The sequence below is a fragment of the Helobdella robusta genome (genome assembly GCF_000326865.2).
Source record: "Helobdella robusta unplaced genomic scaffold HELROscaffold_52, whole genome shotgun sequence".
NCBI classification, from domain to species: Eukaryota; Metazoa; Annelida; class Clitellata; order Rhynchobdellida; family Glossiphoniidae; genus Helobdella; species Helobdella robusta.
The window spans coordinates 33,121-61,096 of NW_008705269.1; the positions used below are offsets into that span (position 1 = coordinate 33,121).

The window sequence follows — 27,976 nt, forward strand, 5'->3', positions numbered from 1 at the left end:
TTGGGCAAGAACGAAGCATAAATAAAACAAAGGTTCTTATAATTGTAATGTTATTATAAGTAATATTTGCATAAACATATTTCAACGAGCACAACAGCAGAGAAATGAAGCAAGGATAGAAATATGATGAGGTGTCCCATAAAATCACTAAATATGACGCTTGAATGGCATCATAAAATTGAAGTCCCGCATCTTTTGACCCTACTCTGCCTGCATCTGCACGCCGCACGAAAATATTATAAGAACACATCACATCACATAGGCCTTTGCTTTCAAGTCATTTTTATATGGAAACATATTCTATAGGAAAAAATTTCATAATAATCAAACGTCAACACTTGTTTTGTTTAAATATATTGCAACGAACTTCGTAGCAGTTAAAAAACATTGAATACAACGTTGTGAAATGTATAAAAGTTATCATCCAACATTTTTTAAAACTACATTGATTTTATTACATAAAAACTCATCATCGTAATTGGAAATAATTAACAATGGCTCTTTGAAATATGTAATGAGTAGAAGTCTAATAAGTGTTTGAATCGTAAAGAATATTTTTTTACGATGGATTATTTCGTTACCGATATACCGATACTTTTTATCAGTGATGACATTTTGGTTGGATCGTTTCTGGGCTCTTTTATTTTTCAATTACTAACCTATCTTCACTCTGGTTCTACACAGTTGAAACAAATTACCATGAGCAAACAAAAGTTTAATGAGCGAAGTTTCATTGCAACAATCACTTTTTAAAAGCTTTTCAAAGTGTTTTGCTTTTCTGGCCACCGTCATATCACATGGGTTGGGTTAACCCATGGCTTGGGTTGGGTCCCAATTTTTTGAATTTGCTTGGGTTGAGTTGATTAACATTTTCATTTTTTTATTATTATAATTAAATTATTTTTGCATTTTTTTTTTATTTTTAAACAAACATTTTACCTAGTTTATATTTGGTGTATTTTGTATCGCAGTTATATTTTTGTGTCATTGGTTCCTCTTTCTTTTCGGGCTGGGTAAAAGTTAACTTCTTTCCGATCGAAAAAATTATTTTTTTACAAGTATGGCAGATTCAGAAAAAATAATATATAATATAATATATAATATAACAAAGTTTAAAGTGGTTCAGTTGACTAGCATCTGTGTAAAAACCACTACAAAATAAATGTTCTAGTATCCTAATATATCGTAATATAAGCTTCTATTTTTAAGTTCTTCGTTTTAAATATTATTTGTAAAAGTTTGACTGCTGGTTAAAATTACGACTCATGGAGATGGTGGGTTGTGAGTTGGGTCGGATTAAGATTTTGCGTTTTCAGGCGGGTTGGGATAGGATGGGTTGGGTTTTTAGAAATGCTGACAAACGAACTATGTAAGAAAGAGTCAATGATATATTTATGCCTCAAATTGCTTCAGTCAACATTTATGAATCAATCATTAATTGGAAATATTTTGCGAGGTTTTTTTTATATCCAAACTTTGAAGCAGACAACGTTTAAAAGGGTGAAATGGTTAATAAGAAAGAAGTAAATAAATAAGAAGTATGCCTAACCAATCAACAACAAATAAAAATTATACCTAATCAATCAACAACAAATAAAAATATGCCTAGCCAATCAACTTTAGATAACAACGGAAAAATCACTTGTTCAATGAAAATAATAAATTTGAGACCACCGCATCATCTAAGTTGCGTCTCAAAACAATTCGGCGAAATAAAATTTTATCACGCACGGCGACACAGTTGAATGTGGAAAAATTCATTGAACAAAAACCACGTCGTACAAACATATCTAATACAAACGTTTTAATGTTCCAACATACAAATTTTTTTAAATAAAGACAATTTCTGAATAAAATAAGCAGCCAATTTAAATTCTTCGTCTCCATCAATCCATAGCCATAATTTTGTAGCATAAAAATTTGTTGTGAACTTTTTAAATCACTCTAAATATTTTTATTTCAATGTTTCTGGTGATTTGGTGGGCTTCTCAGCATTTATTGTTCTACATTTGATTCCTCAAAATTATACTGCTACGTCAGATTAATTTATTTTCTTCAATTATTTTCATCAGCTGTTAAACATTTGTATCACAGATATCTCAATATTAAAGTTAATGTATGTTATTTGCAACCTACGTGAATATTATATATGAATACAAATCAGGTCTCATAATGTTAATGATTTGTTTTTTATATTTGTTTCTATGAAATTGACTGCATATTTTATTAATCAAATCCACATTATTTCAATTTAAATGTTAATAAAAACATTTGACGTTTGAGGTTCACCAACAAGGTTAAATGATATTTCATTTAATATAAAGCAATTAAAAAAATCATATTGGAAAATGAATCGCTCAACAGAGTTTAGTTTGTATACATTTTATAGTTCTTTTTATACAACTTGTCAAATCTGACAACTACTACATGGAATGGGCATTCCCAAAGTAGGAAAATTTTGAAACATTTATTGAAGTCAACTTTGTTCAGTCATTCGGTATCTTGATATGATAAGGTGTCAAATTAGCACTTAAACAACCATTGTAACATCGCAAAGTTCACGCCAAATGTACCAGAAAATCAAAGTTACCAAATTTATTTGTCAACCCAATCAAAAAAGCAACATTTTTAAAGAAACTTTTCAAAGTTGTTGGCTATTATTAAAACGTGAAAAGCGTGAAAACGACATTTGCTCAAAAGCCTGAAAAGTTTGAACCACACTGCGGTCAGTGAGAACTGTACTTGTACATTTTTACGTCCAAGTAAAATTACATGATTTCAAACTTTTATTGCATTTTAATTTTGATTCAAACATGGGATTGAAAAGCAAAATTTTTTTTAACTTTAACGGCATTTCAGCTCCCACAATGGTGCTATGATGTGCCTTGTTGACATTGACCTTTATTTAATAATTTATTTCAGTAAATGTTTTTTATTTTTATTTTATTGGTAAATTTTGTTTTAAATTTTGTTTATATAACTCAAAACCGCTACCACCAGTCAGAAAAATCCCAGACCAGGCACCCCGACGCACCAGCCTAGTTCATCCATTTCACAGCATTAAGTATAAGTAATGTATAACATTTTCATTTGTAGATCAACTTTATCCCGGTCGACGTATCCAAAAAGTAAAAACTTGCACCCTGTCAGCCATATCTAACCTGTCAGCCACTCGACGTCACATCCCGCACATGCACCCGACAACGCAATTACTGCTTATGTTACCCTACTTATTTCACCTCAGAAAATTGAGCCCCAGCCCCAGGGATCAACCACGGCATCCGCTCGGCATGCTTCTGAGGATTCTGTTACTTATTCCTATTTCGGCAAGTGAGCTCCCACCATGGGGTTCGTTATAAGAAAATGCAAGTTTTTTAAACTTTTAGTTAAATTGTATTAAACCAGATATATTAAATATAAAACTTTTTTAATTGTAAGATGAAATTCTACTATGGAAGTTGTTCTCTAACGCCGGCAACATCAAAAGAAACAAAGTTACACAACAAACTTCGACTATTTTTAACAGATTTTGTTGCTTTACGCTGAACCAATTTTGGATCGGTATTCCCTTATAAACCTACCGTTCAAAAAGTTGTAATTCAATTGAAGATTTTCTTTTTGAGTAATTTATTTTTCCTATAAATATCTCTGTATGAAAAATCAAATCACTAAATCTAAAATTTTACTATTTTACAAATTACATACTTCACAATTAACCAATGAAATTTTACATTTAAAAATATATTTATACTAGGATATTAATATTTTTTAAGAGTATTCACAAACTTGTTAATTTGTGTAGCCTTGATTGAACATTCTAAGTAAGATAACAATGTGTATCAAAACGCGTCCTGGCTTCTACATGTTCACAATTTAAATTCACACAGAAAGATATTTCGATATATAATTGGCAAACGTACTGAAAATCATGGAGTGATAGTAGAGTAAGTAAGATAGTAAGTAAGATAACAATGTGTATCAAAACGCGTCCTGGCTTCTACATGTTCACAATTTAAATTCACACAGAAAGATATTTCGATATATAATTGGCAAACGTACTGAAAATCATGGAGTGATAGTAGAGAGATATGACACATGCAATTGTCGTAAGGTGTGTGCATAAAAGTCGCTGGCGCGTAAAATTAAGGCTGCATGAATTATGTCAGTTAAGTTATGCTGCATTGTTTCCACTAGATTTTTATATCTGCCAGTGCGGCTGTATGTAAACAAACTTTGAATATGTGTTTAACAAATACGGCATATATATATTTCAGTACCTCTTTCTATGTAACAGTTTACCAGTTAACTAGAAATTTTTCACAAATATTTTTGGTCGGAAAAAAGTGTGACATCAACACTTTGTTCGTTCGTTTGTTCGTTCGTTCGTCCAGTCGTTCGTTCGTTCGTAACTGGTGTAAAAAAAATTTAATTTTGTTGTCAGTGCATTGCAGTTTCTTATCATAATTCTGCTGTCTACCGGCCAATAATCCTTACATTTTAATGATTATATTAGTTTTTGATCTTCTACGTAACTATGTCTTGTTATGTAACTATGTCTTATTATTTTTGTTACATGCTTTCTAATGCTTCAATCCTAATCTTTAGATATAATTAATGTTACAAAATTTGGTTAAACTGGTAGAATATTCTATTTTTATTGAAGTAATAAAGACATTTTTTTATAATATGTGTGTGTTTTTTATATTTATGTATTAATATGTATGTATTTATTTGTGCGTATGCAAAGTTAGAGACAGGAAAAAATGAAGACATTTCCAGAGCCATGATGCTAATGTTTTCATCTACGTTCAGTTTTGTGTGATTATTTTATTATTAACTTTTATTAAAAAAATAAACAGAAATAAATATTTTTTCATTTCAAGTTTTACCTAATGTCAAAAGTGGGTCTAAATTATGTTTGTTCAAAATTATTTAAAAATTATTTTTCAAAATTATTTTTTCTTACTCTCATTTATATTTTTGCATATCTTGAACTAATAATTTGTTTACATTGACAAACCATGTTGAATAGCATTTTTTTCTCTTCCTCGAAGCATTCGGACAATACAAGACAATATCGTTTGTTTCACGAGTGCCAATTATGAAGCAAACGTTTTTGGTCCCTCATTAAGTTTAGAAAAAGACAATATATGTATGAGAATGGTTAGGACACATTGAAAATTTTTAGATTTCAAAAAATTGTAATTTAAGTATTTATTTATTTGTTTATATATTTAAAAAACAGTCTGAGTAAGCTGAGTAAGCTGTCTCAGTTTATATATTTAAAAAACAGTCTGAGTAAGCTAACTCTGATTATGCCAACAAGAGTAAGCTGGTAAATGACATTAACGTTTTGACAAACGGGAGAAAACTTTGATAAGTTGAAAATAGTTTGTTAATATTTCAAAACTTCTTACACCCACATGACAATGAAGGATTTTTACTATTATTCTTTTTAAAAAATTTATCGATCCATGATAAAACCTATCCACGGTCACACATCCATCCTAAATTGAAATTGATTGAAACAATGCCAACAAACTTCAACATCTCATCGATTTTGATTCTGAAGCCATATTTACTTTTTTTCGTTTGTGAAAATTATAAAACACGAGAATAAATCAATTCATATTTTATATGTTTTCTTGTTTCAAGTTTCATTTCGAATCTGGTTTTTTGATGTCTCAAAAATTAAGCTGATTAAATTTACAAATTTGCAAAGTGAAAATATTGAAATTTTTTCAATGCAAATTTCAGAAAAAAATATGTCGTCTCATCAACAATGACATAATATGATAATATTTCAAAATCCAGTCTAATATTAAATCACTGTTTTTTTATTTATACTATAACAAATAGCTTGCAAATAATTGTTTAAAATTTTTTATATAAGTATGCTTCGCAGGGCAGATAGATTAATAAAAAGGAAAATAAAGCGCCATGGTGATTCAATTGTTAAGACTGATTCAAAAAATTCTTCAAAATTGAAAGCGTTCAAACATAAAAATAAAATTGACTCATTGTTGAAAACAATTTATATTCAAATGGATAGAAAGAATAGTGGATGAATATGAAAATAATTAATTGTATAAATAATTTAATAAATTAATGATGTTTAATAAACCAACGACGGTGGCTAATTTTTCAACATGTTTATAAAGACATTTTAATTGGCACAAATGTATAAATTTTAAGGGATCGGATATCAATAGTTTCTGGAAAATGTAATAAAAAAAGAGAAAAATAAAAATATCTATAGATAATAAAGTAACGTTTTATTGAAATTAAATTTAATTGTTAAAAACTTCGGCATTCATCAATAAATATCGGCGATAATATGCATTAACATTACACTGCTTGTAACAAACATTATATTGCTTGTAACAAACAATACATTGCTCGTAACAAGCGAAGGTTGTAACAAACATTACATTAGTTGTAACAAACATTACATTGCTCGTAACAAACATTACAATGTTTGTAACAAACTTTACATTGCTCGTAAAAAACATTACATTGCTTGTAACAAAAGTTACATTGCTCGTAACAAATATTACATTGCTCGTAACAAACATTACACTGCTCGTAACAAACATTACATTGCTAGTAACAAACATTACATTGCTCGTAACGAACATTACATTGCTCGTAACAAACGTTACATTGCTTGTAACAAACAAAGGTTGTAACAAACATTACATTAGTTGTAACAAACATTACATTGCTCGTAACAAACATTACATTGCTCGTAACAAACCTTACAATGTTTGTAACAAACATTACATTGCTCGTAAAAAACCTTACAATGTTTGTAACAAACGTTACATTGCTCATAACAAACATTACATTGCTTGTAACAAACGTTACATTGCTTTTAACAAACATTACATTGCTTGTAACAAACATTACATTGCTCGTAACAAACATTACATTGCTCGTAACAAACATTATTACATTGCTCGTAACAAAAATTACATTGCTCGTAACAAACATTACATTGCTCGTAACAAATATTATTACATTGCTCGTAACAAAAATTACATTGCTCGTAACAAACATTACATTGCTCGTAACAAACATTACATAGCTCGTAACAAACATTACATTGCTTGTAACAAACATTATATTAGTTGTAACAAACATTACATTGCTCGTAACAAACATTACATAGCTCGTAACAAACATTACATTAGTTCTAACAAACATTACCTTGCTCGTAACAAACATTACATTGCTCGTAACAAACCTTACAATGTTTGTAACAAACATTACATGGCTCGTAACAAACCTTACAATGTTACATTGCTTGTAACAAACATTACATTGCTCGTAACAAACATTATTACATTGCTCTTAACAAAAATTACATTGCTCGTAACAAACATTACATAGCTCGTAACAAACATTACATTGCTTGTAACAAACATTACATTGCTTGTAACGAACATTACATCGCTTGTAACAAACCTTTACACATCGTGGATAAGCGTCTTTTTTTGCATCAATAAAAATGAAAATTTAATTGTCAAAAACTTTTTGAAAAATTATCTGTAAAACCATTTAAAAATTAAGAAAAAATGATTTATAACCAAAAACAATCAATTTCAAAATATTTTAAATTTTCAACAAACATCTAATTTAAAAAAATATTATAAATATTTACTAAATAAATTCATAAGCATTTAGACTAATTTGATTTTTTGTATAACTTTGCTGCTTATAATTGAAAACGTTAAAAAATTATTCCTACATAATAAAATTAAATCTCTGTCAACAATCGAAAATTATTTTGAAAGACTGTAAATGAAAATTTTCTGCATGAAAAGTTTACTAATTATAAACGTTTGCGATTCTTTGCAAGGCTTACCGCGAAAATTAAACTTAGCATTAATTTACTTTTTGAAAATACACTCAACGAAATGGAATTGTAAATTGTATTTATTGAGAACTAGTGACGTAATTTGGCTAACAACGTTGTTTAGGTGTAAACACCATCTTCAGAGCCTTGTGTGAGATACAAATATTGCCAATATTGTTAATTTTTACATTCATCATTCATCAAAGTTCATCTTGACAAAGTCAAAATTTCCCTATATATACAGCAAGGAGCACTGATGATGATTCATTCGGAATCGAAATATGGCCTTATTTGCAGCATGAATTCGGAAAATAAGTTTATTTTGAATTTTAATAAACTAAACGTTAACCAAAAAACTTTAGTGAGAAAAATCGAAAAAACGAACTACAAACATATTAACGCCAAACATTCGGTAGAATTTATAGAATATTGTTAAAATTATGGTCTATTACCAACAATATATATATATATATATATATATATATATATATATATATATATATATATATATATGAATAAATGAAATAAATGAATAAAATAATTTATTATATTAAAAAATTATTTTTATTTATCATAATATATACTTAGTCTGAAAAAATGTCCGTTCACTCTGATGAAGCATCTATCTACACTCCTTGTCATTCATGCCATCAACTTAGGAACATTTTTGCTAAGACTACGTTGTACATGTACAGAGCAATTCACAATATGATTTAGTTTTAATTTTTACAAATACAGCTCTAAACACTTGTTTCCTTGTACTGTAGAATAAGAATTTTGTTGTTGTGTGAAGATGTAACGATGTTCACTTTATTGTAAGCAAACATGTAAGATTGTTCTTGCTGCTGTTATATACAAACATGTAGGGATGTCCATTTTTGTTTCATGCAAACATATTATGTTGTATGTAGCGTCTTGATGTATGCTAAGATGTAGCAATGTTCACTGTTGTTGTATGCAAACATGTAACGTTGTTCGTGCAGCTGTAGACCAGCCAGCAACTTCGCCATCGTGTTTATCGGCGCACGGTTATTTGATTAGGGCGTTTCCAAATTGAATTGTATGAATGAATGGAGTGTAGATGCGTCATCAGAGTGAATGGAAAAAAAATAGATGAACGATCGAATGATTGGTTGAATGAATAGAGGAATGCAGGAAAATAAATGAATGAGCGACACGATATTGTGATTGAATCTAAAATGCAATAAAATAACAAATCTGAAATTGAATAAAAAAAAATTAATTGACAATTTTTTTCAAAACTCATGTTATCAACGGATTCTAAGTCGCTATCATGAACCGCCATTTTATTTTCTGGCATAGTTATTTTTTTTCACTCTAATTTAATTCAAAAAGTCAACTTTTAATATGTTTAGTTTTATAATTTAATGTTGAACTTTTATGAAAGTGTCGAGAAAATTTTAATTTGATGAAATAACAAATAAAATTATTCACCATAAAATTTCATGTCACAAAATTTCTGCAGAGATCAAAATTTTTTGCAAAAACTACGGAACTAATTTCATGACTTTATTGTGCAGAAATAGGAACTTGAACGTTGAAAAACATGTGAAGCTGGCTTCTGTAGCAACATGCCAGCACCGTCTCGCAACACGAACCATCCCTGCTGTAAATCATGATGATTGAAAAAAATAGTTTCAGCTCCTAGCTTTGCAAATTATGAATTATGACGCCAAGCAAACGCTGAAAAGATGTATTGTAATCTATATTAACTTTTAAACCGGCCGAGTTTAATTGTTCCCGCATGGGCATCTTATAAAAGCAGCCACTGCTGTTGTTCAAGTTATTTGTTATAATCGCATGTTATTTTTTTCTTCTACACCTTTTTTATTGAAGCGCATGAAGTGCTTATTATAATAATCCAAGCTAGCAGCTGCAATCATTAGAAGATCTATCGTGTGGTGGTCAGCTTGTCATCGCCACAGTAGCACAGGCATAAATAAGGTTTGAGATTGTGAACGCTTGAAGGTGGTACGTTATTTTGAGGCGGCTGACGTTGCACACCTCAATATAAATTTGCAATTATTCGACGCGTCAAAATATCGTTTTCCTGGCAACTTATTTGCATATGATTAGCATACATCAACATGTCATTAACTTAAATTTGCATTTTGAATACGTAAATAAAAAAGGTTGCGGCTTAATTTGGTTACTTTTTAACAGGTTTTTGCATTATTTTTCTTCGTCATCTTATCTTCAACTATTAAAACTCTACGCATATTTTTTAATGGTTAAAAATCATTATCAAAAATGTTTCTGAAGGTTTTGTCATAAATTAAATTTTTGCAAATGTTGTCCAATAGACAAAATTACACTTAAATACTTAAACCTATTTTTTTCATCTCAACTCCTTTTTGAAGCCAAAACTGGTTATGAAAAAGATGCTAGTAACAGATCAGTTTGATAACAGTAGGCCTAACTTCGGAAGCATATTCAAGAACAATTTTGTTTTCCAGATCTGTCTCATCTGAAGCATTGGCAGCGTAATAATTTGAAATATGCACAAAAGTATGCATTCGATATTTTCTTCACCGAACTATTTTTCTGCATGTAATTTAAAAAGCAGTGATAGATCATTATGCATATTCTAACAGTTCTTGCAATCGTACGAGCAGTGCATGTTACGATTAATATAAAAATGTTTCATAAATAATTCAGCCTCGACACAAAAGAAATGAAACGTGTTGCCGTGGTAACGCTTCAATTTGCTCAGTGTTAATCTGTTACGATTGTTTGAAGAATTTGCAGGCAGCCCTTGTCAGCCTGTGTATGCTCGTGCTTCAGTGTGCAACTCTGCCTGCCTGTGCTTCAGCGCATGGACGTTTGTAGTTTCTGTTTAATACTATCAACATTTTCACCAATGATAAACCTGAATATCACGATGTAACAAAAATATTTATTTCTCTGATAGCCGGGTCCTATAATTATGTTCAAAGTTTTGATACAGCGTTTAAAACCTTGAAACAAATAGACAGATATGCACCATTTACGAAAATTGATGACACCACTCGTGACATCAATTCAACAACATTATCAACAACAACAAAAACATCAACAATATCAACAACAGCATTATCAACAACAAGAACCTCAACGACATCAACAAGAACTTCAACGACATCAACAACAACATTAACAACGACAACATCACTCTAAAAAACAAAAACAAAAACAGCGCTACCAAAAACTTCTCATCCGTCCTTTTGTATTTGAAGACCGGGGTCTCTACAATTTATGCTTCTGCTCACAGTTATTTTCTGCTTTTTAAATACACTTAAGGATCAAGTTTTTTTCAAATGTAACTTTAATTTATACCTTGAATAAACTTAAGTAGATATTTTATTACGCATGAAGATATGTCCTTTGAAGATTTAGTTCTTTGCATGTATGTTTAAATTATCGTTTCATATTTTTATTTTAATTGTTCAATTGCAAAGAGTATAAACTTTACAAGGTTAATTTAATAGCGCAAGTTTATTTAATTAATAAAAATTGTAAATAATTTGTTCAAAAAATGAGAATATTAATTAATGCTTATTAATCATATTCATCTTAAATGGCAACGAACTTATTCTGTGCTGTGACATAAATCATTATTATATGATAAAACGACGAGTATGTACTAATGGATACAATTATGGATTGGATACATGATATAATTATAGATAAATAATATAATTATGGATACATGATGTAATTATAGATACATGTTATAATTATGGATTGCACCTCTGAGGTTTTTCATAATTTTGGATATATGACATAATTGTGGATGCACGATAAAGTTATGAATATGGGATATAATTATAAATAATTATCGTGATATAATTATAGGTAGGGGCCTATATGATAGCAACAAAATCGAATTAATTTTTGTGTATGGGAAATATTTTGTAACGTCTGGCTCATAAATTTTACTCTTCTTAATATAAAACATCGTTGACGACAATAGCGTTTTTAGTGTTTTTTAATTCTTTCTAATAAATTAAGCTAATGACGTATGACATTCTGCTAGATAGCATTTGTATTAAATTTAATTTATGAAATTTCATGCAACAAAAAGGCTGAAAACATATCAAATGTTGATTAAGACGGATGGATGTATTTTATTAATTGCTACGTTCTCAAAATGAAGCCCTAGCAATCAATCATTTAAAACTCATTCATTTATTAATTCTCTTTTCTTTTCTAACATTCTTCATTCGCTCTTTTATTGTTCGTTTGATTTTTCTTCAACGCGCCATGTTACATCAGACAAAAGAACTTTGAATTTGTTTGTTTTCAATTTAAAAAGTTACATTCCATTGTTTATGAATATTTATGATAAAGTAAAATCATTATTTATAAAGAAATAACCTAAACTTTAAACTTTTGTATCATAATTTTTGTCTAATAAGTTAAGAAGGCAAGATCAATTTGATTATATCGTACAACAGAGTGAAAAATAGAGGGAAACAAATCAAATATTTGTGGCTGGCGTGCAGCACTCCTTGCAGGATGTTGATGAATTCATACGTGAAATAATTAATCGAGCAGTCAAGTTTTATTCATGCATCTTACATCATTCTCTTTAATTTTCGTTGACTTGAATTTTAGCGGTATAGACATTTAATTGTTACATGTTTTTATTATTAATAATTGTTTATTAAACATTTTATATTTTAAAAACATTTCGTTAAATATTTACTCCAACAAAAAAATTTCCTAATGTTGTCGAAACAAAATTTTAAAAGAACTTTTTAAAATAAGGGTAAACAAATTATAACGAAGGTCATATATGCCCACAAACCACTGAACCAGCAAACGTTTTGCTCTTTTCATAAATCTACTTTATTCATATATTATAGATATATATATACATTATACATATATTTATAAATGTCATAATTCATTCATTCATTCATTCAATGATCCTCTGTAATCCCTTAAGGGACCGTTGAGGCCGATGATATTCTTCTATCTCTCCAAAATCCTTTTCTTTCCCTCGCCATCTTCATTGAGCCCAATGTTCCAACCCCGTCCATTCCGTGATATCATCCATCCACTTCCTCAAAGGTCTTCCAACTTTTTTCTTCCAGTCCCTCTTTCTCATCAGTACTTTTTTGATCAGTCTGTCGTCTGTCATTCTGCAGATGTGCCCAAAGATACCCAGCTTTCTTTCCTTGACACTTTCATACACAGTTTTTTGTCTTCCAAGTTGTTTTCTTATGGCATCGTTTCTTATCTTTTGTCTCCAACTGATTCCCAGCAACTTTCTATAACAATGCATCTCGAATGCTTCCAGTTTGTCTTTGTCTCTTTTCTTCAATGTCCAAGCCTCACATGCATACATCAATGTAGAAAACACACACGCTTCTACGATCTTTACCTTTGTTTTTGTATATTACAATTTATTACCGTTTTTCAATATTACTTTCAAAGATGCAAAAATGTCATAAATATATATTTATGATATATAAATATAAAAATATATATTTCAAAAATGTCATAAATATATATATAATTTACTGATATATATAATATATACTTTATCATTAATCCCATTCATCTTATTCTATTTAAAGTTGTGCTCTACACAACAAATTTTTAATTGTTCCTGCATATTTTGCGCTCATTTTTGCTTTGTGCTTTTTAGTTATTCAACGTAACAACGAATGAGTTGGTAAGCTACCAACAATTCAGGTGATTGGACGTCGAATTTTGTTGTTTTGATCAATAAAATGTTGTAGCGTTTTATATATCGGGATTTTGTGACTTTTTTAATGGTTTTTAAACTTTGGCACAATTTATTTTAACATTAAATTTATTTGTTTTTTAATTTTGAAAAAAATGATAATGAACATTTTTAGTTTCTTGAAAAATAAAATTATTGATATATTTAAATAGTTGATAAAAAATAATTTTCATTTCAGAAGCCAAGATGTTTGAAAAGTTAAACTGTCTGTTCTATGTTTTTTTTGTGCATTTATCTAAACCGAGTCGTCCTTATTTAATGCAAAGTGGTCAGCACATCAGTTACAAACACTGGGATGATCATGAAATTAGCAAAGGCAATAATGTGTATAGTCTCTATTCAAATAACCAATTCGACTTCATCAGACAAAAAAACAATGAACAAATGAACGATGAAGAAAAGGAATTGGTATATAACGTTGAAGAAGAAACAGCAACTGGGACGTACATTGGCAACATCACTAAAGATTTGTCTTTAAACCAATTCTACTCTCCCGAAGTTATCACAAGATTATCTTTCACTTTTTTAGACAAACCCGTCTGTGAAAATAAAACATGTTTTAATTTGAACAACGAAACAGGAGAAATCAGCACAGCATGCCGATTAGATAGAGATAAAATTTGTCCTAAAGCTAAAGAATGCTTTATTGAGTTTAATGTGGCAATTCAGCCACTGAACCAAACTCAAAATATGAAAATTAAAATAGTAAAAATTAAAATTCACATCAATGACATTAATGACAATGAACCTGTTTTTTCTCCCAAAACGATACAATGTTCTATAGCAGAAAACGCAGATGTCAACACAGGAACGGCCATACCAACCGCCACAGACCACGACAGCCCCGAAAATGGAATTCGAGAATACGTTTTGTCCAAAACCTGTCATTCTTGCTCCACTGACATTGCCAATTATAGAGATTTCTTCAAAATCAATGAAGCTGCCCCGAAAAAAGGATACAATTATAGACATTTTTATTCAGAAACCAGTTTGCACGATCAAAAAAACGAGTGTGACAGTCAAACCAAATTCAAACTGCAGTGCAAGACAACAGTTGACGGTGGGAGCGATTTGAGGTTAATTTTAACAGACAAGCTCGATAGAGAAACTAAGGATTGCTACTTGTTAACTGTGTTAGCCGTTGACGGTGGCACACCATCCAAGACTGGTTCCATCTTAATAAATATAACCGTATTAGACGCTAACGATAACAGCCCTGTGTTTGAAAACTCTTCGTATGCAGTGCGTGTGCCAGAAAACACCCCAGTCGGAGCTCCCATTTTAACAGTGAAAGCCAATGATATTGATACCGGTCTTAACGGACAAGTTACTTACGAGTTTGAAAAGTTTACAGAAACCAAATATGGATCATTTTTTTCAATAAAACCTGAGAAAGGACAAATTTATTTGAAAAATAACCTGGACTACGAAGAGACGAAAACGTTTCAACTATACGTTTCGGCAAGAGATAAAGGTCCCGACGCCATTGCCGTGATAGTTTCCGTCGAAGTCATCGTGCAGGACGTTAACGACCACAGCCCACAAATCGAAGTGAAGACATTCTCGAATGAAAAATCAGCGAGCGTGAGAGAGGACGCAGAAATCGGAACCTTCGTAGCGCTGCTCTCCGTCATCGACAACGACAGTGGCCCGAACGGAAAATTCTCATGCGAAGTTTGCAAATAGTTTTTTATTATTGCCAAACCAAATAAGACTTTAGGCTGGTTTTATTTAACACGCTTCACGCCGTTAAATAACAATTTGAAATAAAAACTTATGACTGATATTAACATAGGAAAATAATAAGAAAGTAACAAAATGGTTTTATTAACAAATAAAAGTGAAAAATTATCTACTGACCTCTATCGATAGACAATAAAATAAAATAAATAAAATAACTACAAGTGCATTTAAATGATATTTTCACGTGTAAACACCAACAACGCGTTATAAGTCGATGGCTGCTTGCTTGCTTGGTAGGTTGGAACCTGGCGAGAAATTATTTCTCAATTTGTTACGCACCATGTCGATATACTCACGCTTAATAGTAAAATAATACATTGTTGAAGATGTTGAAATTTTAGTTGATGCTTTTTGGAATACAGAATAATTGTGAGGATCGTGGTGATCAAATTTAAAATTAACGATAAACAAGGGGTGTTCTCTGAATAAACTTAAACATGGAGGATGTGTTTACTTTTTTTAAACAGGTGAACGACATGACATTCAAGTTGAATGAAGTTTACGTCACCGAATTAAAAGTCCTTACGGCCAGAACGCTAGATCGAGAGAACCAAGAAAGTTACGACTTGACATTTTCATGCGTCGATCATGGCGTGGAGCCTTTAACATCAACCGTTCCTCTCAAAGTTAAAGTATGCTACTGCATTATTAATGCATATTCTCTTGCATTATTAACGTACATTTTCACGTATTTTTATTTATATTTTCATGCGATAATTGTTATTTCAATGTTTTTGGAATAGATAAGATGCTACTATAAACGCTTCTAGGAATTAATTCAATCAATCAGCTACTGTAATTTATACAGTCCTAACTTTTTAAATATCAACAGTTTAAAAATGCAATGCAGAAAATAATACATCCCACAGATCGCTGGTACACTATACACTAAATATACACTATACGCTCTCTCAAACCTAACTGTTGAGTCATCAAAATTCCACCTCAAATTCTTATTTTGCCAAAAGTTCCAATTGTGCGAAATATTTTTTTAAATTATTTCTGTTTTCAAATTTTCAGAAGCGCAAAATACTTTTGAACTAACCATTGTTAATCTTAAACCCATATTTACAATGATTATTAGGTTTAATTTTGGTTAATTTCATTTCTTTAAACTATATAATATAAATGAAAAAATAACATGAAAAATCAGTACACAAGTACACAAACTTTAAACTATCTTTTAAGAAATTTCCAGAAATTTCTTCAATTTTGAATATTTGCATAACATTATATATGTTATAATTATTTACAATAATAACGTTATAAAATATTAATACATTATTACTAGGTTGAAAGATTTTTGTCGGATGTGTACTTCTCTGATGCGTCCATTAAACATAACTTTGTAAATTCAACTGTAATTCTATCCAAATAAAATTAATTATTTTCATTGCAACATAGCAAGATAGTTTAGTTACGTTAATAACGGTTTTATATTTCTTTTGGATGTTTGCATTGTTTCAAATTAATTGAATAGTTAAAGAATTTATTTTCTAGACAGTTTGAGTTTATCAGCTAATGAAAATCGATCAATTCAGTTGTACGTCGTAACCTTCAACTAAAAAACTTCCAGTTTACTTCAGCAAGCAGATTGGAGTAAATTAAGGTTAAAGTAGGGAGTGTTTAATAATGCAGTCAGTGTACGCTTGTTTATTTCTGACTGGGACAAGTTATTATTCATAATTGTATATTTACGAGTTTAATTATAATAACTGTTATATAATAACGTTCCGGTTTGAGAAGTCTAATAAATGTTGATAGGCAAGTTCTGTAATATTAAAAAAAATTGCGTATCAAGATGACAATACTTCTGAACAAAATTTTCTTTACTTCTTCTGTAAGTACCAAATCAAACAGTGAACAGTGCGATTAACAATTTTGTTCTTATTCATACGAAACATAATTTTAAAATTGTTTAATCGGCCTTTTTATAGTGAAAATTAGATGGCTAGTTATAAAAAAAATATTTTTCGTTGAATTGAACGAAAGTAAAAACTTCTGGAACATTCTGTGCCGCACAAACTAGGTTGAAGATGTGAACGACAACGATCCGAAGTTTGGAGTGAATTCGTACGTTGCATCGATCCGTGAGAACTCTCCCGTGGGAGCGCTGCTCTTCAGCGTGCATGCATCTGATCCGGACGAAGGTTTCTTCTTCCTTTCGACGTTTGCATCACTATCATGATTCAACCGTCTGATTTTTCATTCTTTAAAAATAATAACTCATTATTATGTTCAATGTTATTATCTAATAGTAATTTAGTAATAATAATAATTATTATTATTATTAATAGTAGTAGTAGTAGTAGTAGTAGTAGTAGTAGTAGTAGTAGCAGCAGTAAGGTTGTCATTAATATTATTTTATTATTAGTTTTCAAAATGTGTTCAAAATAATTTTAAAGAGTTTTTTATCTTAAGAAAAAATTGAATTTGTTTAATTTTCCTATGATGAACAACAATCTGTAAAAAAGTTGTTGTTAGCGGAATCTTTTTTGCATAATAATTTGCATCATGTACTGATAGTCTCATGGTTTTAAAGAAGCAAAATAAGAACAACTTCATTAACTTTTTGGTCATGCGCCTTAACAAATTTGCTTCACTTAACTTTAAAATTGGGATATTAAGAAACTCTACTTTCAAGATGAAGACATTCCTAGTAGCCAGTTTCATTTTCTCTTTTGACAGAAAACAAAACAAAAAAGAAAATAATTATCTTTCTACATTTCAGTGAAACATTCTATTTTCATTTTTGCACTCTAGTTTATTCACCAAACCATAAAGAAATATTTTATGAAGGTGACAACGGCCGAGTGACTTATCACGTAGACGAGGACGTGAGGGGACTCATCAGCGTGGACGAGAGAACGGGCAGTATTAGAAGTTTGGTCAGTTTCGATTACGAACAGTTCCATGAACTCAACTTCAACTTGACCGCAAAAGACAACGGCAGTCCAGAAAGATTTTCACTGGCAGAAATGAAATTGATTATCCAAGATGAAGAAGATTCAAAGCCAATGTTCGAAAAAGAAACTTATGAATTCACTGTTGACGAAAATTTGGGACCAGGTTACTTACATTCATCATACGTTGTTCTATTTTGTTCAGATGGGTAAATGAAATTATACTGGCTATAGTTGCAATTTTTTAATATTTTAACACAAATCTGCAGCAGTATCACAAATAATATCAAATTTATTGAAGAACTAACATTGCATTGTCAAAAAATTGTTGGCTTGAAAGTTTTTATGTAGCAGATGCATTTATTACTCAGATAGAACATTTTCGTTAGCAATATTAGAACGACTTGTTAACAACGTCGCAATGCATGCTACCTTTCAGCGCGTGGTGGCTGAAGACCTCTTTGCCCCTGAATTCGATCATTGCATGTTGCAAACGCATTTGATAAATATTTGAATAACATTAGATACTGCATTGAATCTTTCTATAGTTATTCCAAATATTTACGTCAACACGCTATATGACCCTTAGGGCACCTGGTTCTACTTTGCTGTGATTCTGTTCAAATGCAAAAAGATCCTTCCCTATCGTATGCAATGCGTGTGAAGTGTTGATTCACGTGTATTCACAAACTCTGAGCGTGTGTTTCTTCTTCAAAAGTTAATTTGCTAAATGATCTCTTGCAAGTTGCAATGGATATGTTCATATTTGACAAAATTCTAAGTTTTGAACGATTTACTGCAGCGAATTCTCAAATAGCCTTCATTTTATTAGCATTAATAATAATCTGTTTACAATAAAAAGGGTTTTGAACATATTTGATTTCAAACAAAAACTTTTATCCATTTTTCCGCCATTGAAAAAAAATCACTATTTTTTTCTTTAGTGTCATACATAGGTTTTCAAACACATTTTAAAGGAATTTTGATTTATTATGACCACACCTATGGAGTAGATTGTGAGAAAGAACAAAAATTGTTTATTTATATTTTATTGCCGTTCAAAAGTTTTAGTTAAAGTTTTTAATTCAGTGTTTTTTAACCAACGGAGTCCTAGAAGTGTCAGCGGGCGCCTGCCTTTCAGATGTTAAATTTCTTGTCACGTAGATCGTTTAATTAATTGATATAATATTGAAAGACATTAAAAGAAGAGAAATAAACTAAGCAACGTTCTCGACTTGTTTATTATCCACCGGATCAACAGAAAAGGAAAAAGTGAAGTTACATATAAAGCAAAGAACATTGGTCCAAAGAAAAATAAATGTATATTATAAATCATAATGTTTTAATATAAAACATAAAACTTAACACCTTCTCATTTTATTTAAAACATTAGATGACCTTAACCTAAATGTTCTGAAGACCCATCGCACACATCAGATTTTTTAGTCTTGGTCCTACCATTGGTTTTGTCAGAGCATCAGCAACTTGAAGTTCTGTCGCAACTCGATCAACTGAAACTTCTTCTTCTGCAACTTTTTCTCTGACAAAGAAATGTCTAATGTGGATGTGCTTTGTTCTTCTGTGAAGTTCTGGATTGTGTGCTAAACGAATTGCTGCTTCATTGTCGACAAAAATTTCTGGCTTTTTCTTTAGATCTACAATGTCGTTTAACAATCGTTTGAGCCATATCACTTCACGAGCTGCTTCACTTGCGGTAACGATTTCTGCTTCAGTAGTTGAAATCGCAACTGAGGGTTGACGTTGGCTAAACCAACTGATCACGCTTCCTCCAAACATACAGATTACACCTGATGTCGATCTTCTTCTAGATTTATCTCCACCATGGTCTGCATCACTGTAGGCTATAAGTGTATTGTTTTGACCAGACTTGTAAACAATACCGACATCAGCTGTGCCTTGCAAATATCTGAAAATTTGCTTGACTTGTGCTACATTGGACTTGCTGGGTTTCTCCAAACTTCTGGATGCTACTCCAACTGCATATGCAATATCTGGTCTTGTTCCCGTCATCAAGTACATCAATGCACCAACTGCTGATCTGTAAGGAAATTTCACTTCCTCGTGTTTATTTTTGTTTTCATCGAACTTCTCAGATTTTGAAATCGGAGTTGTACAGGATTCACACTGGCTCATCTCAAACTTTTTAAGAATCATTCTTGTATAGGATGACTGACTGACATTAATATTTCCTTTCTCATCTTGATTAATCTCTAATCCAAGGAAATATGTTGCAGGTTTAGATGTTATCTTGAACTCTGACTTTAATTCTTTTTCAAATATTTTTAGTTCTTCTTTATCAGTTCCTGCAACTAGTCCATCATCAACATACAGTGCAAGTATGAATTTCTTTCCTCCCTGTATTCTAATGAACAAACAAGTATCTGCATCGCTTTGTTTGAAATGTCTCTTTTTCAAGAATTCAGCAAAGCGTTTGTTCCAACATTTTGGAGCTTGTTTAAGTCCATAGAGACTTCGCTTGAGTTTACAGACTCTTCCTGAATTATCTTTAAAACCTTCAGGTTGCTCCATGTAAATATCTTCATCTAGTTTGCTGTATAGAAATGCTGTTGACACATCAAACTGCATAAGTGACATCTTTTCATTTGCAGCAACACTTAATAGTGTTCTTATAGTTGAACTTCTGACCACAGGACTATAGGTTTCTTCATAGTCAATTCCCTTTTTCTGAAAAAAACCTTTTACCACTAACCTAGTTTTAAAGCGTTCAACAGAACCATCTGGATTGTGTTTTACCTTGTAGACCCATTTGCATGGTATTGCCTTATGACCTTTTGGAAGACTTACCAAATCCCACGTTTGATTTTCCTTTAATGACTGCATTTCACTGTTCATGGCTTTAAACCATTCATCTTTTTCATTACTTTGAATGGCATCTTTGTAGCTCTCTGGTTCAAGTACTTCACATAATGCAGACATAACGAAAGGATCATAACGAGATGGCTTTTTGATATTATTCCTGTCACGTAAAACCATACCTTTGGTCTTTTGATTACAACAGTCAGATTGATTTTCTTCATCAGATAAAACTGAACTACGGTTGTGAACATCTTCATCAGTTGAAATATTTTCTTTAATCAAAGTTTCTTTATTTTCATTTTTAATTTTAACATCAATCGAAACTGTATCATCTGAACAACTTTCTTTTTGCAAAATCACTAAATTTGGTTCGACAACCTTCTCATCAAAAATAACATCTCTTGATCGATGCATTTTAACACGTTTCTTATTCTGATGTCCCATTCGTTCATGGTATAACTGCAATGCATCTTGATCATTGACAAAGTTAACTTCGACTTCAGAATTCAACGGTCTAACAGTTTTTGCAACAAGTTTGAACAAATCTCCATTGTTGTTTCTTATTCCAACAACATTTATCACATTGTCAATAAGTAGATGACAACTTCTTGAGGTTGAAACAAAAGAGCTATTTCTGTTCTTATCTTAAGTTGCAAGTACTGAGAACAAATTTCTTTTTACTTTTGGCACATACAAGACATCTGTAAGTTTAACAGTTTGCCATTTATTATTCACTTTCACTTGAAGATGAATAATTCCTTTTCCAAAAGCTTCTACAGTATCACCATTTGCAACATATAATTTACTCGGTTGAGAAAATTTTTCAAAACTTTGAAATATGTCTCTTCGAAAAGTTAGATGACTCGTTGCACCATTGTCAAAAAACCATCAGTGTACGCTGACTCATCAATTGCAAAAACACTTGATTCCATAACAACTAGTGACTTATTGTCATCGCGTAAATTGTTATTTCTTGGTTTTGCTGGTCTACCATCAGAATGCCATTTTTCACAATTTCTTACAATGTGGCCTGGCAATTTGCAATAATGACATATCAGTCGCTTTGGTTTGCTGACAAATTTATCTTGTTTTTGACCATTCATGTTTAGTGATGATGACCTTTTAGTTGTTGCTTTGACAAATAATACTTTATTACATTCTGTTTTGCCTTCCAAAGATCTCTCATAGCTACACAGTTGATCTGTAAGTGTTTCGACTGTTCTTTCAGTCTTGTTCAACAATCTCCAACTTGCAGCAAATGAAAAATATTTTTCTGGCAAAGTTTCAATTATTTGGCACATCAGCAACAAGTCACTGTTTTCATCTTTTCCTAACTCAACCTTTAAATCTTTCCAAAGATTCTTGAGTTTTGTGACATGAGTGACAACATCATCGCTTTCATCCATTTTATAACTAAAGAACTTCATGCACAAGTTGTATGCTTTATCTTCATTAACTTCATCATACAATCTGTGAATTTCTAACCAAACATCTCTGGCATTACTGAATGAACGAACTTTTTCATACGTTTCATCGGTCATGTTGGTTGACAGAACAATCATAGCACTACAATCTGCTCTGTTGAATCCGTTCAAAGCAGTTTGATATTTTGCTATCTCATCTTTATTTGAGTCATCGTTCGATTCATCTGGAACTTTTAATTTGCCATTTACTACATCCATTGCATCAGGAATGCCGCGTAGAATTATACAAACCCTCGATTTCCAGTTCAACCAATTACTTTTGCCTTCTAGGTGTTTGATTTGCACTTTTGTTAAATCCATTTCTTCCTTGTCTTTTCAATTTGACCTTTTAATTAGAAGCAAAATATCGATTTTCAGAGAATGAAGAAGCACGTGCTTTCTCTTCACTTCAGTCTTCACAAAGGAATCTTCCGATATTTCTTTATTCTAAATTTTCTTCGTCAAATCAATTAATTAAGAAAAACGTTATCTGGGTACCAGAACCTGTTAAATTTCTTGTCACGTAGATCGTTTAATTAATTGATATAATATTGAAAGACATTAAAAGAAGAGAAATAAACTAAGCAACGTTCTCGACTTGTTTATTATCCACCGGATCAACAGAAAAGGAAAAAGTGAAGTTACATACAAAGCAAAGAACATTTGGTCCAAAGAAAAATAAATGTTTATTATAAATCATAATGTTTTAATATAAAACATAAAACTTAACATCCGATTCCCCGCCTTCGCTATGTCACTGAAGCATTTGAACGCTTTTCACCAAATGTACACTTATAGTTTAGACTTATTGCTTGAACGATATCAGCTGATTCAGATTATAAATAAATATATTTAACTTTGCAGCAGTAACATGGTTGTATTTCAGGATTTACCTTAATTTTATTGTAAATGTCAAATTTTCCATCATTCTAAAACGTCATTTTGATTGATTGTTTTTTTTTAATTTTTTCCTTTTTTCATACGTTTAAATTTTTATTGTTTTATAATTTTTAACAGAAACTTTTGTAGGCGAAGTTAAGGCCTATGATGAGGAGTTTGAAAATAACAAAGATTACAAATTTATTGATGAAAAACATCGCAAATCAAATTCAGTACAGTTTATTTACTCAATCGAACCAATAATGGATAATTCAAAAACTTCTTTTTATCAAAATTATGACGAAAAGTCAAAAGCCATCCAACCAACTAATAAATATTTTCCAAACCATCCGACAAAACATTACAATAATGTAACCCTTCTAATGAATTCTCATCACGTGAAAAAACGGCTAATTAGATATCACAATAAAAATATAGCTGACCTAAGTCATATTTTTTTAATTTCAAATGTTGAAAATAATAAGTTCAGAAGTGCTCGTGACCGTCATTCAACTTTTCCACCTTTACTTCAAACTTCATCTAATGTTGTAGATTTGTTTGAAATCGGTCCACACGACGGCAAAATACGAACTAAGCAAATTCTCGACAGAGAGTACAAAGACGTCTACAAATTTCATGTTATTTCATTCGTTTCATCATCCAATAATTTTTTTTATTCTTCCAACGGTGAAAAATTGAAAACAAGAGCCAAACATAAAAACAAAGGATCGTTAAAGTCAAGCGACTTTACAAATTCAAATTTACATCAAAATTTCAATAGAAAAACTAAAACAAAACTACCGGCTAAACATCGTCACTTGAACGACATTGACAATGTATACGAATCAGATGAAACAACAACAAATCACCTGGTCGAGTTCCACCAGCAACAAACTGCAACCACACTAGTCACTATTCGAATAGCAGATGTTAACGATAACAGACCTTATTTTGTCTATCCTGCCTCTGAAAATCAAACTTTGATTATTCCAAGCAAAACTCCGTCTGGTTACGTGATTACTACAATCCAAGCGGAGGATGCCGACCTTGGAGCAAACGGGGACATAGTTTATCAAATTTCGCACATAGAAAATGAAGGGCTGTCTGATCTTCTCAAAAACGGCGAATCAAGCAGAATGGCTGCCAAGGGCCAATCAAACTTTCGTATCATTCCGACAACGGGAGAATTATGTGTGGCTGGGGATATGTCTTATGCCGGTCGTCAGGGAACGTATGTCATTCATTTTATAGCCAAAGATTTAGGTGCTCCGGCTCTGTTTGGTAAAACCAAATTGAAAATTATTTTTAATAATGAAATGCCTTTCACAGAAATTTCGAAATTTTCATATGACATAGCATATGGAATTTTAGCCAGTGAAGATACAGTTGTAGTATTAGCTTTCACCCTAGCTCTTGTTTTGTTAGCCATAATAATTATAATTGGGATAATATGTACGCTGCGAAGGCGATCAAGTGAAAATGCAGTGATAGCGACTGATGAGTGGAGCAGAGTAGATGCTCATAATTTTTCACTGAGGAAAAGCAATCAAAACGTAGATCGTTTTAGTAATTTGTTCGTGAAACATGCTACGCCAGCTCCGATGCCAGAGTGTGCAAACGATTATTTAGTGGAAAGTTATTCATCACTAGCAACGGGCTGCAAAGCACTGGTACACCCCAAAGAATGCAAACGACCTGACGCTGATAACATCACGAAGGACGTCGGCAAGTCAAACGAGGAAGCGAAAGTTTTTAGCAGCTGCTGTTGTTTGAAATTGCATGAGAAAAATAAATTTTCTTTTCAAAGTAACACCAACACCAAATACATTCCGTACGGCGAGGGGTACTGGACTGCTCTGAAATGCGAAAAATCAGACGTCATGGGAAATAAAATTAATGACAATGAAAAAATAAAATCCGAGAAGGTTGTCGAAAAAGCCAATTTTTCAAATGTGAGTTTTTTTAAATATATTTTTTGTTTGAAATGCTTCTTGGTAATTTTTTATTAATTCTTATTGCAACAATAGTTACAGTATTACTGATATCAATATAATGTAATGTTTCTTCAAATAACAAAAACAAAATCTTGAAAATTTTTACAAGTTAGGAAAATGTTTAAAAATGGGATCAAACAAAAGCAATGAATATAATAATTTATAGTTGAAGTATTTTTGTTTGATGAAAATTTTGAAGTTGGGCAAGATTTTAAAACGGCAGAATTATAATAGTTTTTAATATTCATAAGTAGTACAAATTATCTCAAGAACGAACAAAAATATTATATTTATTATAATATAAAGTTTATTCTCATAGAAAATATGTTTTGATCACAAAACTTAGCTTGGTTTAAACATTTATTATATTGGATACAATTTGAGTTTGCGTGTGTGATATGTATGTGTGTGTGTGTGATATATGTGTGTGTATGTGTGGTGTGTGTGTATGTGTGTTGTCATACAAGTATATCCAGAGTCGTAACCAAAGGCCAGTTCATACATAATTAAAATTTCCCAAAAGTCGACGGTCAGTCGCACACGTAAAAATCCAAAAATCTACGACGTTTCATCGGTCAAAAACTAAAGAAAATTACCGGTTATACTTTTACATAACGCGTTACATTTAATTTAATTCAGTCATTTAATTGGTTCTGTTTCATACATCCGTCCTCTGACTGGCTCTTGAATGACAGAACAAATAAACTTTTCGTTATTTTTAGCGCTCACAAACATTTATTACTTCAATATTATCTCTCTAAAGTATTTCATTTCGCAACTTCTATTAGAACGAAATCTCATATTTCTAAACTGTCTCATTCTTTCTTAATGTTAAGCAATAGATACTGTACTCAATTTGTTATTAATCGGAGAAAGTTTAATTTTAGGGTGCCGAGCCAGACCACAAAATGTTATACATGAGCACCACCCTGCCAAAATATTCGGCTTCACCAAATGGAACATCTCAAAAGTTCAGTTGTGAAAACAATTGGAAGAACAACAAAGCAACTGCAATTGTGGACGCTTACAAAACAAGTGATAAAAAGTTTTCAGAAGAATCTTACCACGAAAAGCATAAAACTTTTACAGAGAATAGCATCTGGAATAATAAATACTCTGACGAGGTTAGTTTCATTCCTCTCTCATAGTTAATGCCAACAATTTCTCAGTAACTTTTCACAATTGTTAACGATAAATCAATTGAAACTAAACGATATTAAAACCAAATTAAAACAAAAAAGATATAAAATGTCTTTAACTTTTTCAGTTCTCTGTAATCTGCACTTGTTTAATCTATGTCCGTCACTTTGTCCTTTAGCCTCTACTGAAACTGAAACTATTTTTTAAGTAGCGTCATTTGTATACTTTCTTTCTATTCTCTTTTTGGTATTTTTTAGAGCTCTCAAAAACAAACAGACAACGCACTTGAAGACGTGTAAAACAAGGCACCACACGAGCATCTTGTTGCATTCGAAATCACTCATTGCAACTGCAGTGCCAAACATTGCAACCATTAAACCATCACCATATATCAGTCTAACATATCAGTCATGTAAAAAGATGTATAAATTTTCAACATAATTTTTAAGATAAAACTGTTTGGAATTTATATTAAGTTATTTATATTTAATAAATAAAAATTGAAATTTTGATATCTTATTAGTAATAATTAACAAAAAGAAAGCAATTAACCAGTAAAAAGTTATACAAATGATGACTTTTTCAACTGTTGCATGGTTATCTTTACGAATAAATAGCTCTTGTTGAAACATCTTTTGGTTTGTCACCATAATACCTGATTTGTTAGTTATATAAATTTTATACTATTATTTTCATTATTATGGGTGTTTTAAAAGTTGTATGCAAATTCTTCTAAGAAAATTTAATTTTGTATTTCTTAGCAAGCTTTGCGTAGAATTTCTAAACCGTACTTGATAACCGTCTGTAATATTGTTCTCCTATATAAACTTGAAATTAAATAAATATTAACATTATGAATTTTTCAACAGCCGTCCACGTATTCAGCATTTCATGTTATGTTTGAAGAAAACAAAGAAACCAACCAGGAACATCGCGTTGAAAATAAAATTTTTGAAAATTTAATTTGTGGCAAATCAGCTCTTAGGTCTGTTTTAAATTAAACAAATTATTGAAATAATCTGAATTATCTACATTTTTGCATTTAAATTGAAAACCTTAATTGGAAAAACAATAACAAAACTAACACTTTCCATTATTTGTAACTTGTATACCAAAATTAACTGCTATTTGTTGTCAAATACAATGTCTCCAAATCTGTCTGCATTAGCGTATTCATGAAAGTCCAATTAACCGTGCTTGCTGCATTCAACTTTTGGAAAATGCTGCACGTGCAAAGATGAATTCACTATTAGTGCTGTTAACAGCGCGGCTTGCTGAAGTTTGGGGCTCAAGCCAAACCAATCAAACTCCAAGCCGAGCTGAGCCAAATCGGCTTGAAAATCCAAGCTGAGCCGATTCAAGCCGATCCTATAATGCCGAGTGATGATTATCGAAAACGGTGA

The 27,976-nt window shown here is 31.2% G+C and overlaps 3 protein-coding genes across 3 annotated transcripts; 2 read left to right on the top strand and 1 right to left on the bottom strand.

Moving 5' to 3' along the window:
- Positions 1 to 6,432: 6,432 nt before the first annotated feature.
- HELRODRAFT_86436 (hypothetical protein) lies at positions 6,433 to 7,111 on the bottom strand (the record flags this gene model as incomplete). The annotated part of the gene is given in 3 exon segments (XM_009027918.1): positions 6,433 to 6,579; positions 6,716 to 6,871; positions 6,884 to 7,111. Coding segments are annotated over 3 exon segments (531 nt in total), but the record flags the coding sequence as incomplete, so codon positions are not given.
- Positions 7,112 to 14,012: 6,901 nt separating this feature from the next.
- Positions 14,013 to 24,518, top strand: HELRODRAFT_139423 (hypothetical protein; the record flags this gene model as incomplete). The annotated part of the gene is made up of 6 exons (XM_009027941.1): positions 14,013 to 14,480; positions 14,625 to 15,287; positions 15,824 to 15,988; positions 17,386 to 17,506; positions 18,156 to 18,308; positions 24,289 to 24,518. Coding segments are annotated over 6 exons (1,800 nt in total), but the record flags the coding sequence as incomplete, so codon positions are not given.
- Positions 24,519 to 26,341: 1,823 nt separating this feature from the next.
- Positions 26,342 to 27,976, top strand: HELRODRAFT_179066 (hypothetical protein; the record flags this gene model as incomplete). The annotated part of the gene is made up of 2 exons (XM_009027942.1): positions 26,342 to 26,557; positions 27,839 to 27,976. The coding sequence occupies 2 exons, from the start codon at positions 26,342 to 26,344 to the stop codon at positions 27,974 to 27,976; spliced, it is 354 nt and encodes a 117-aa protein (XP_009026190.1).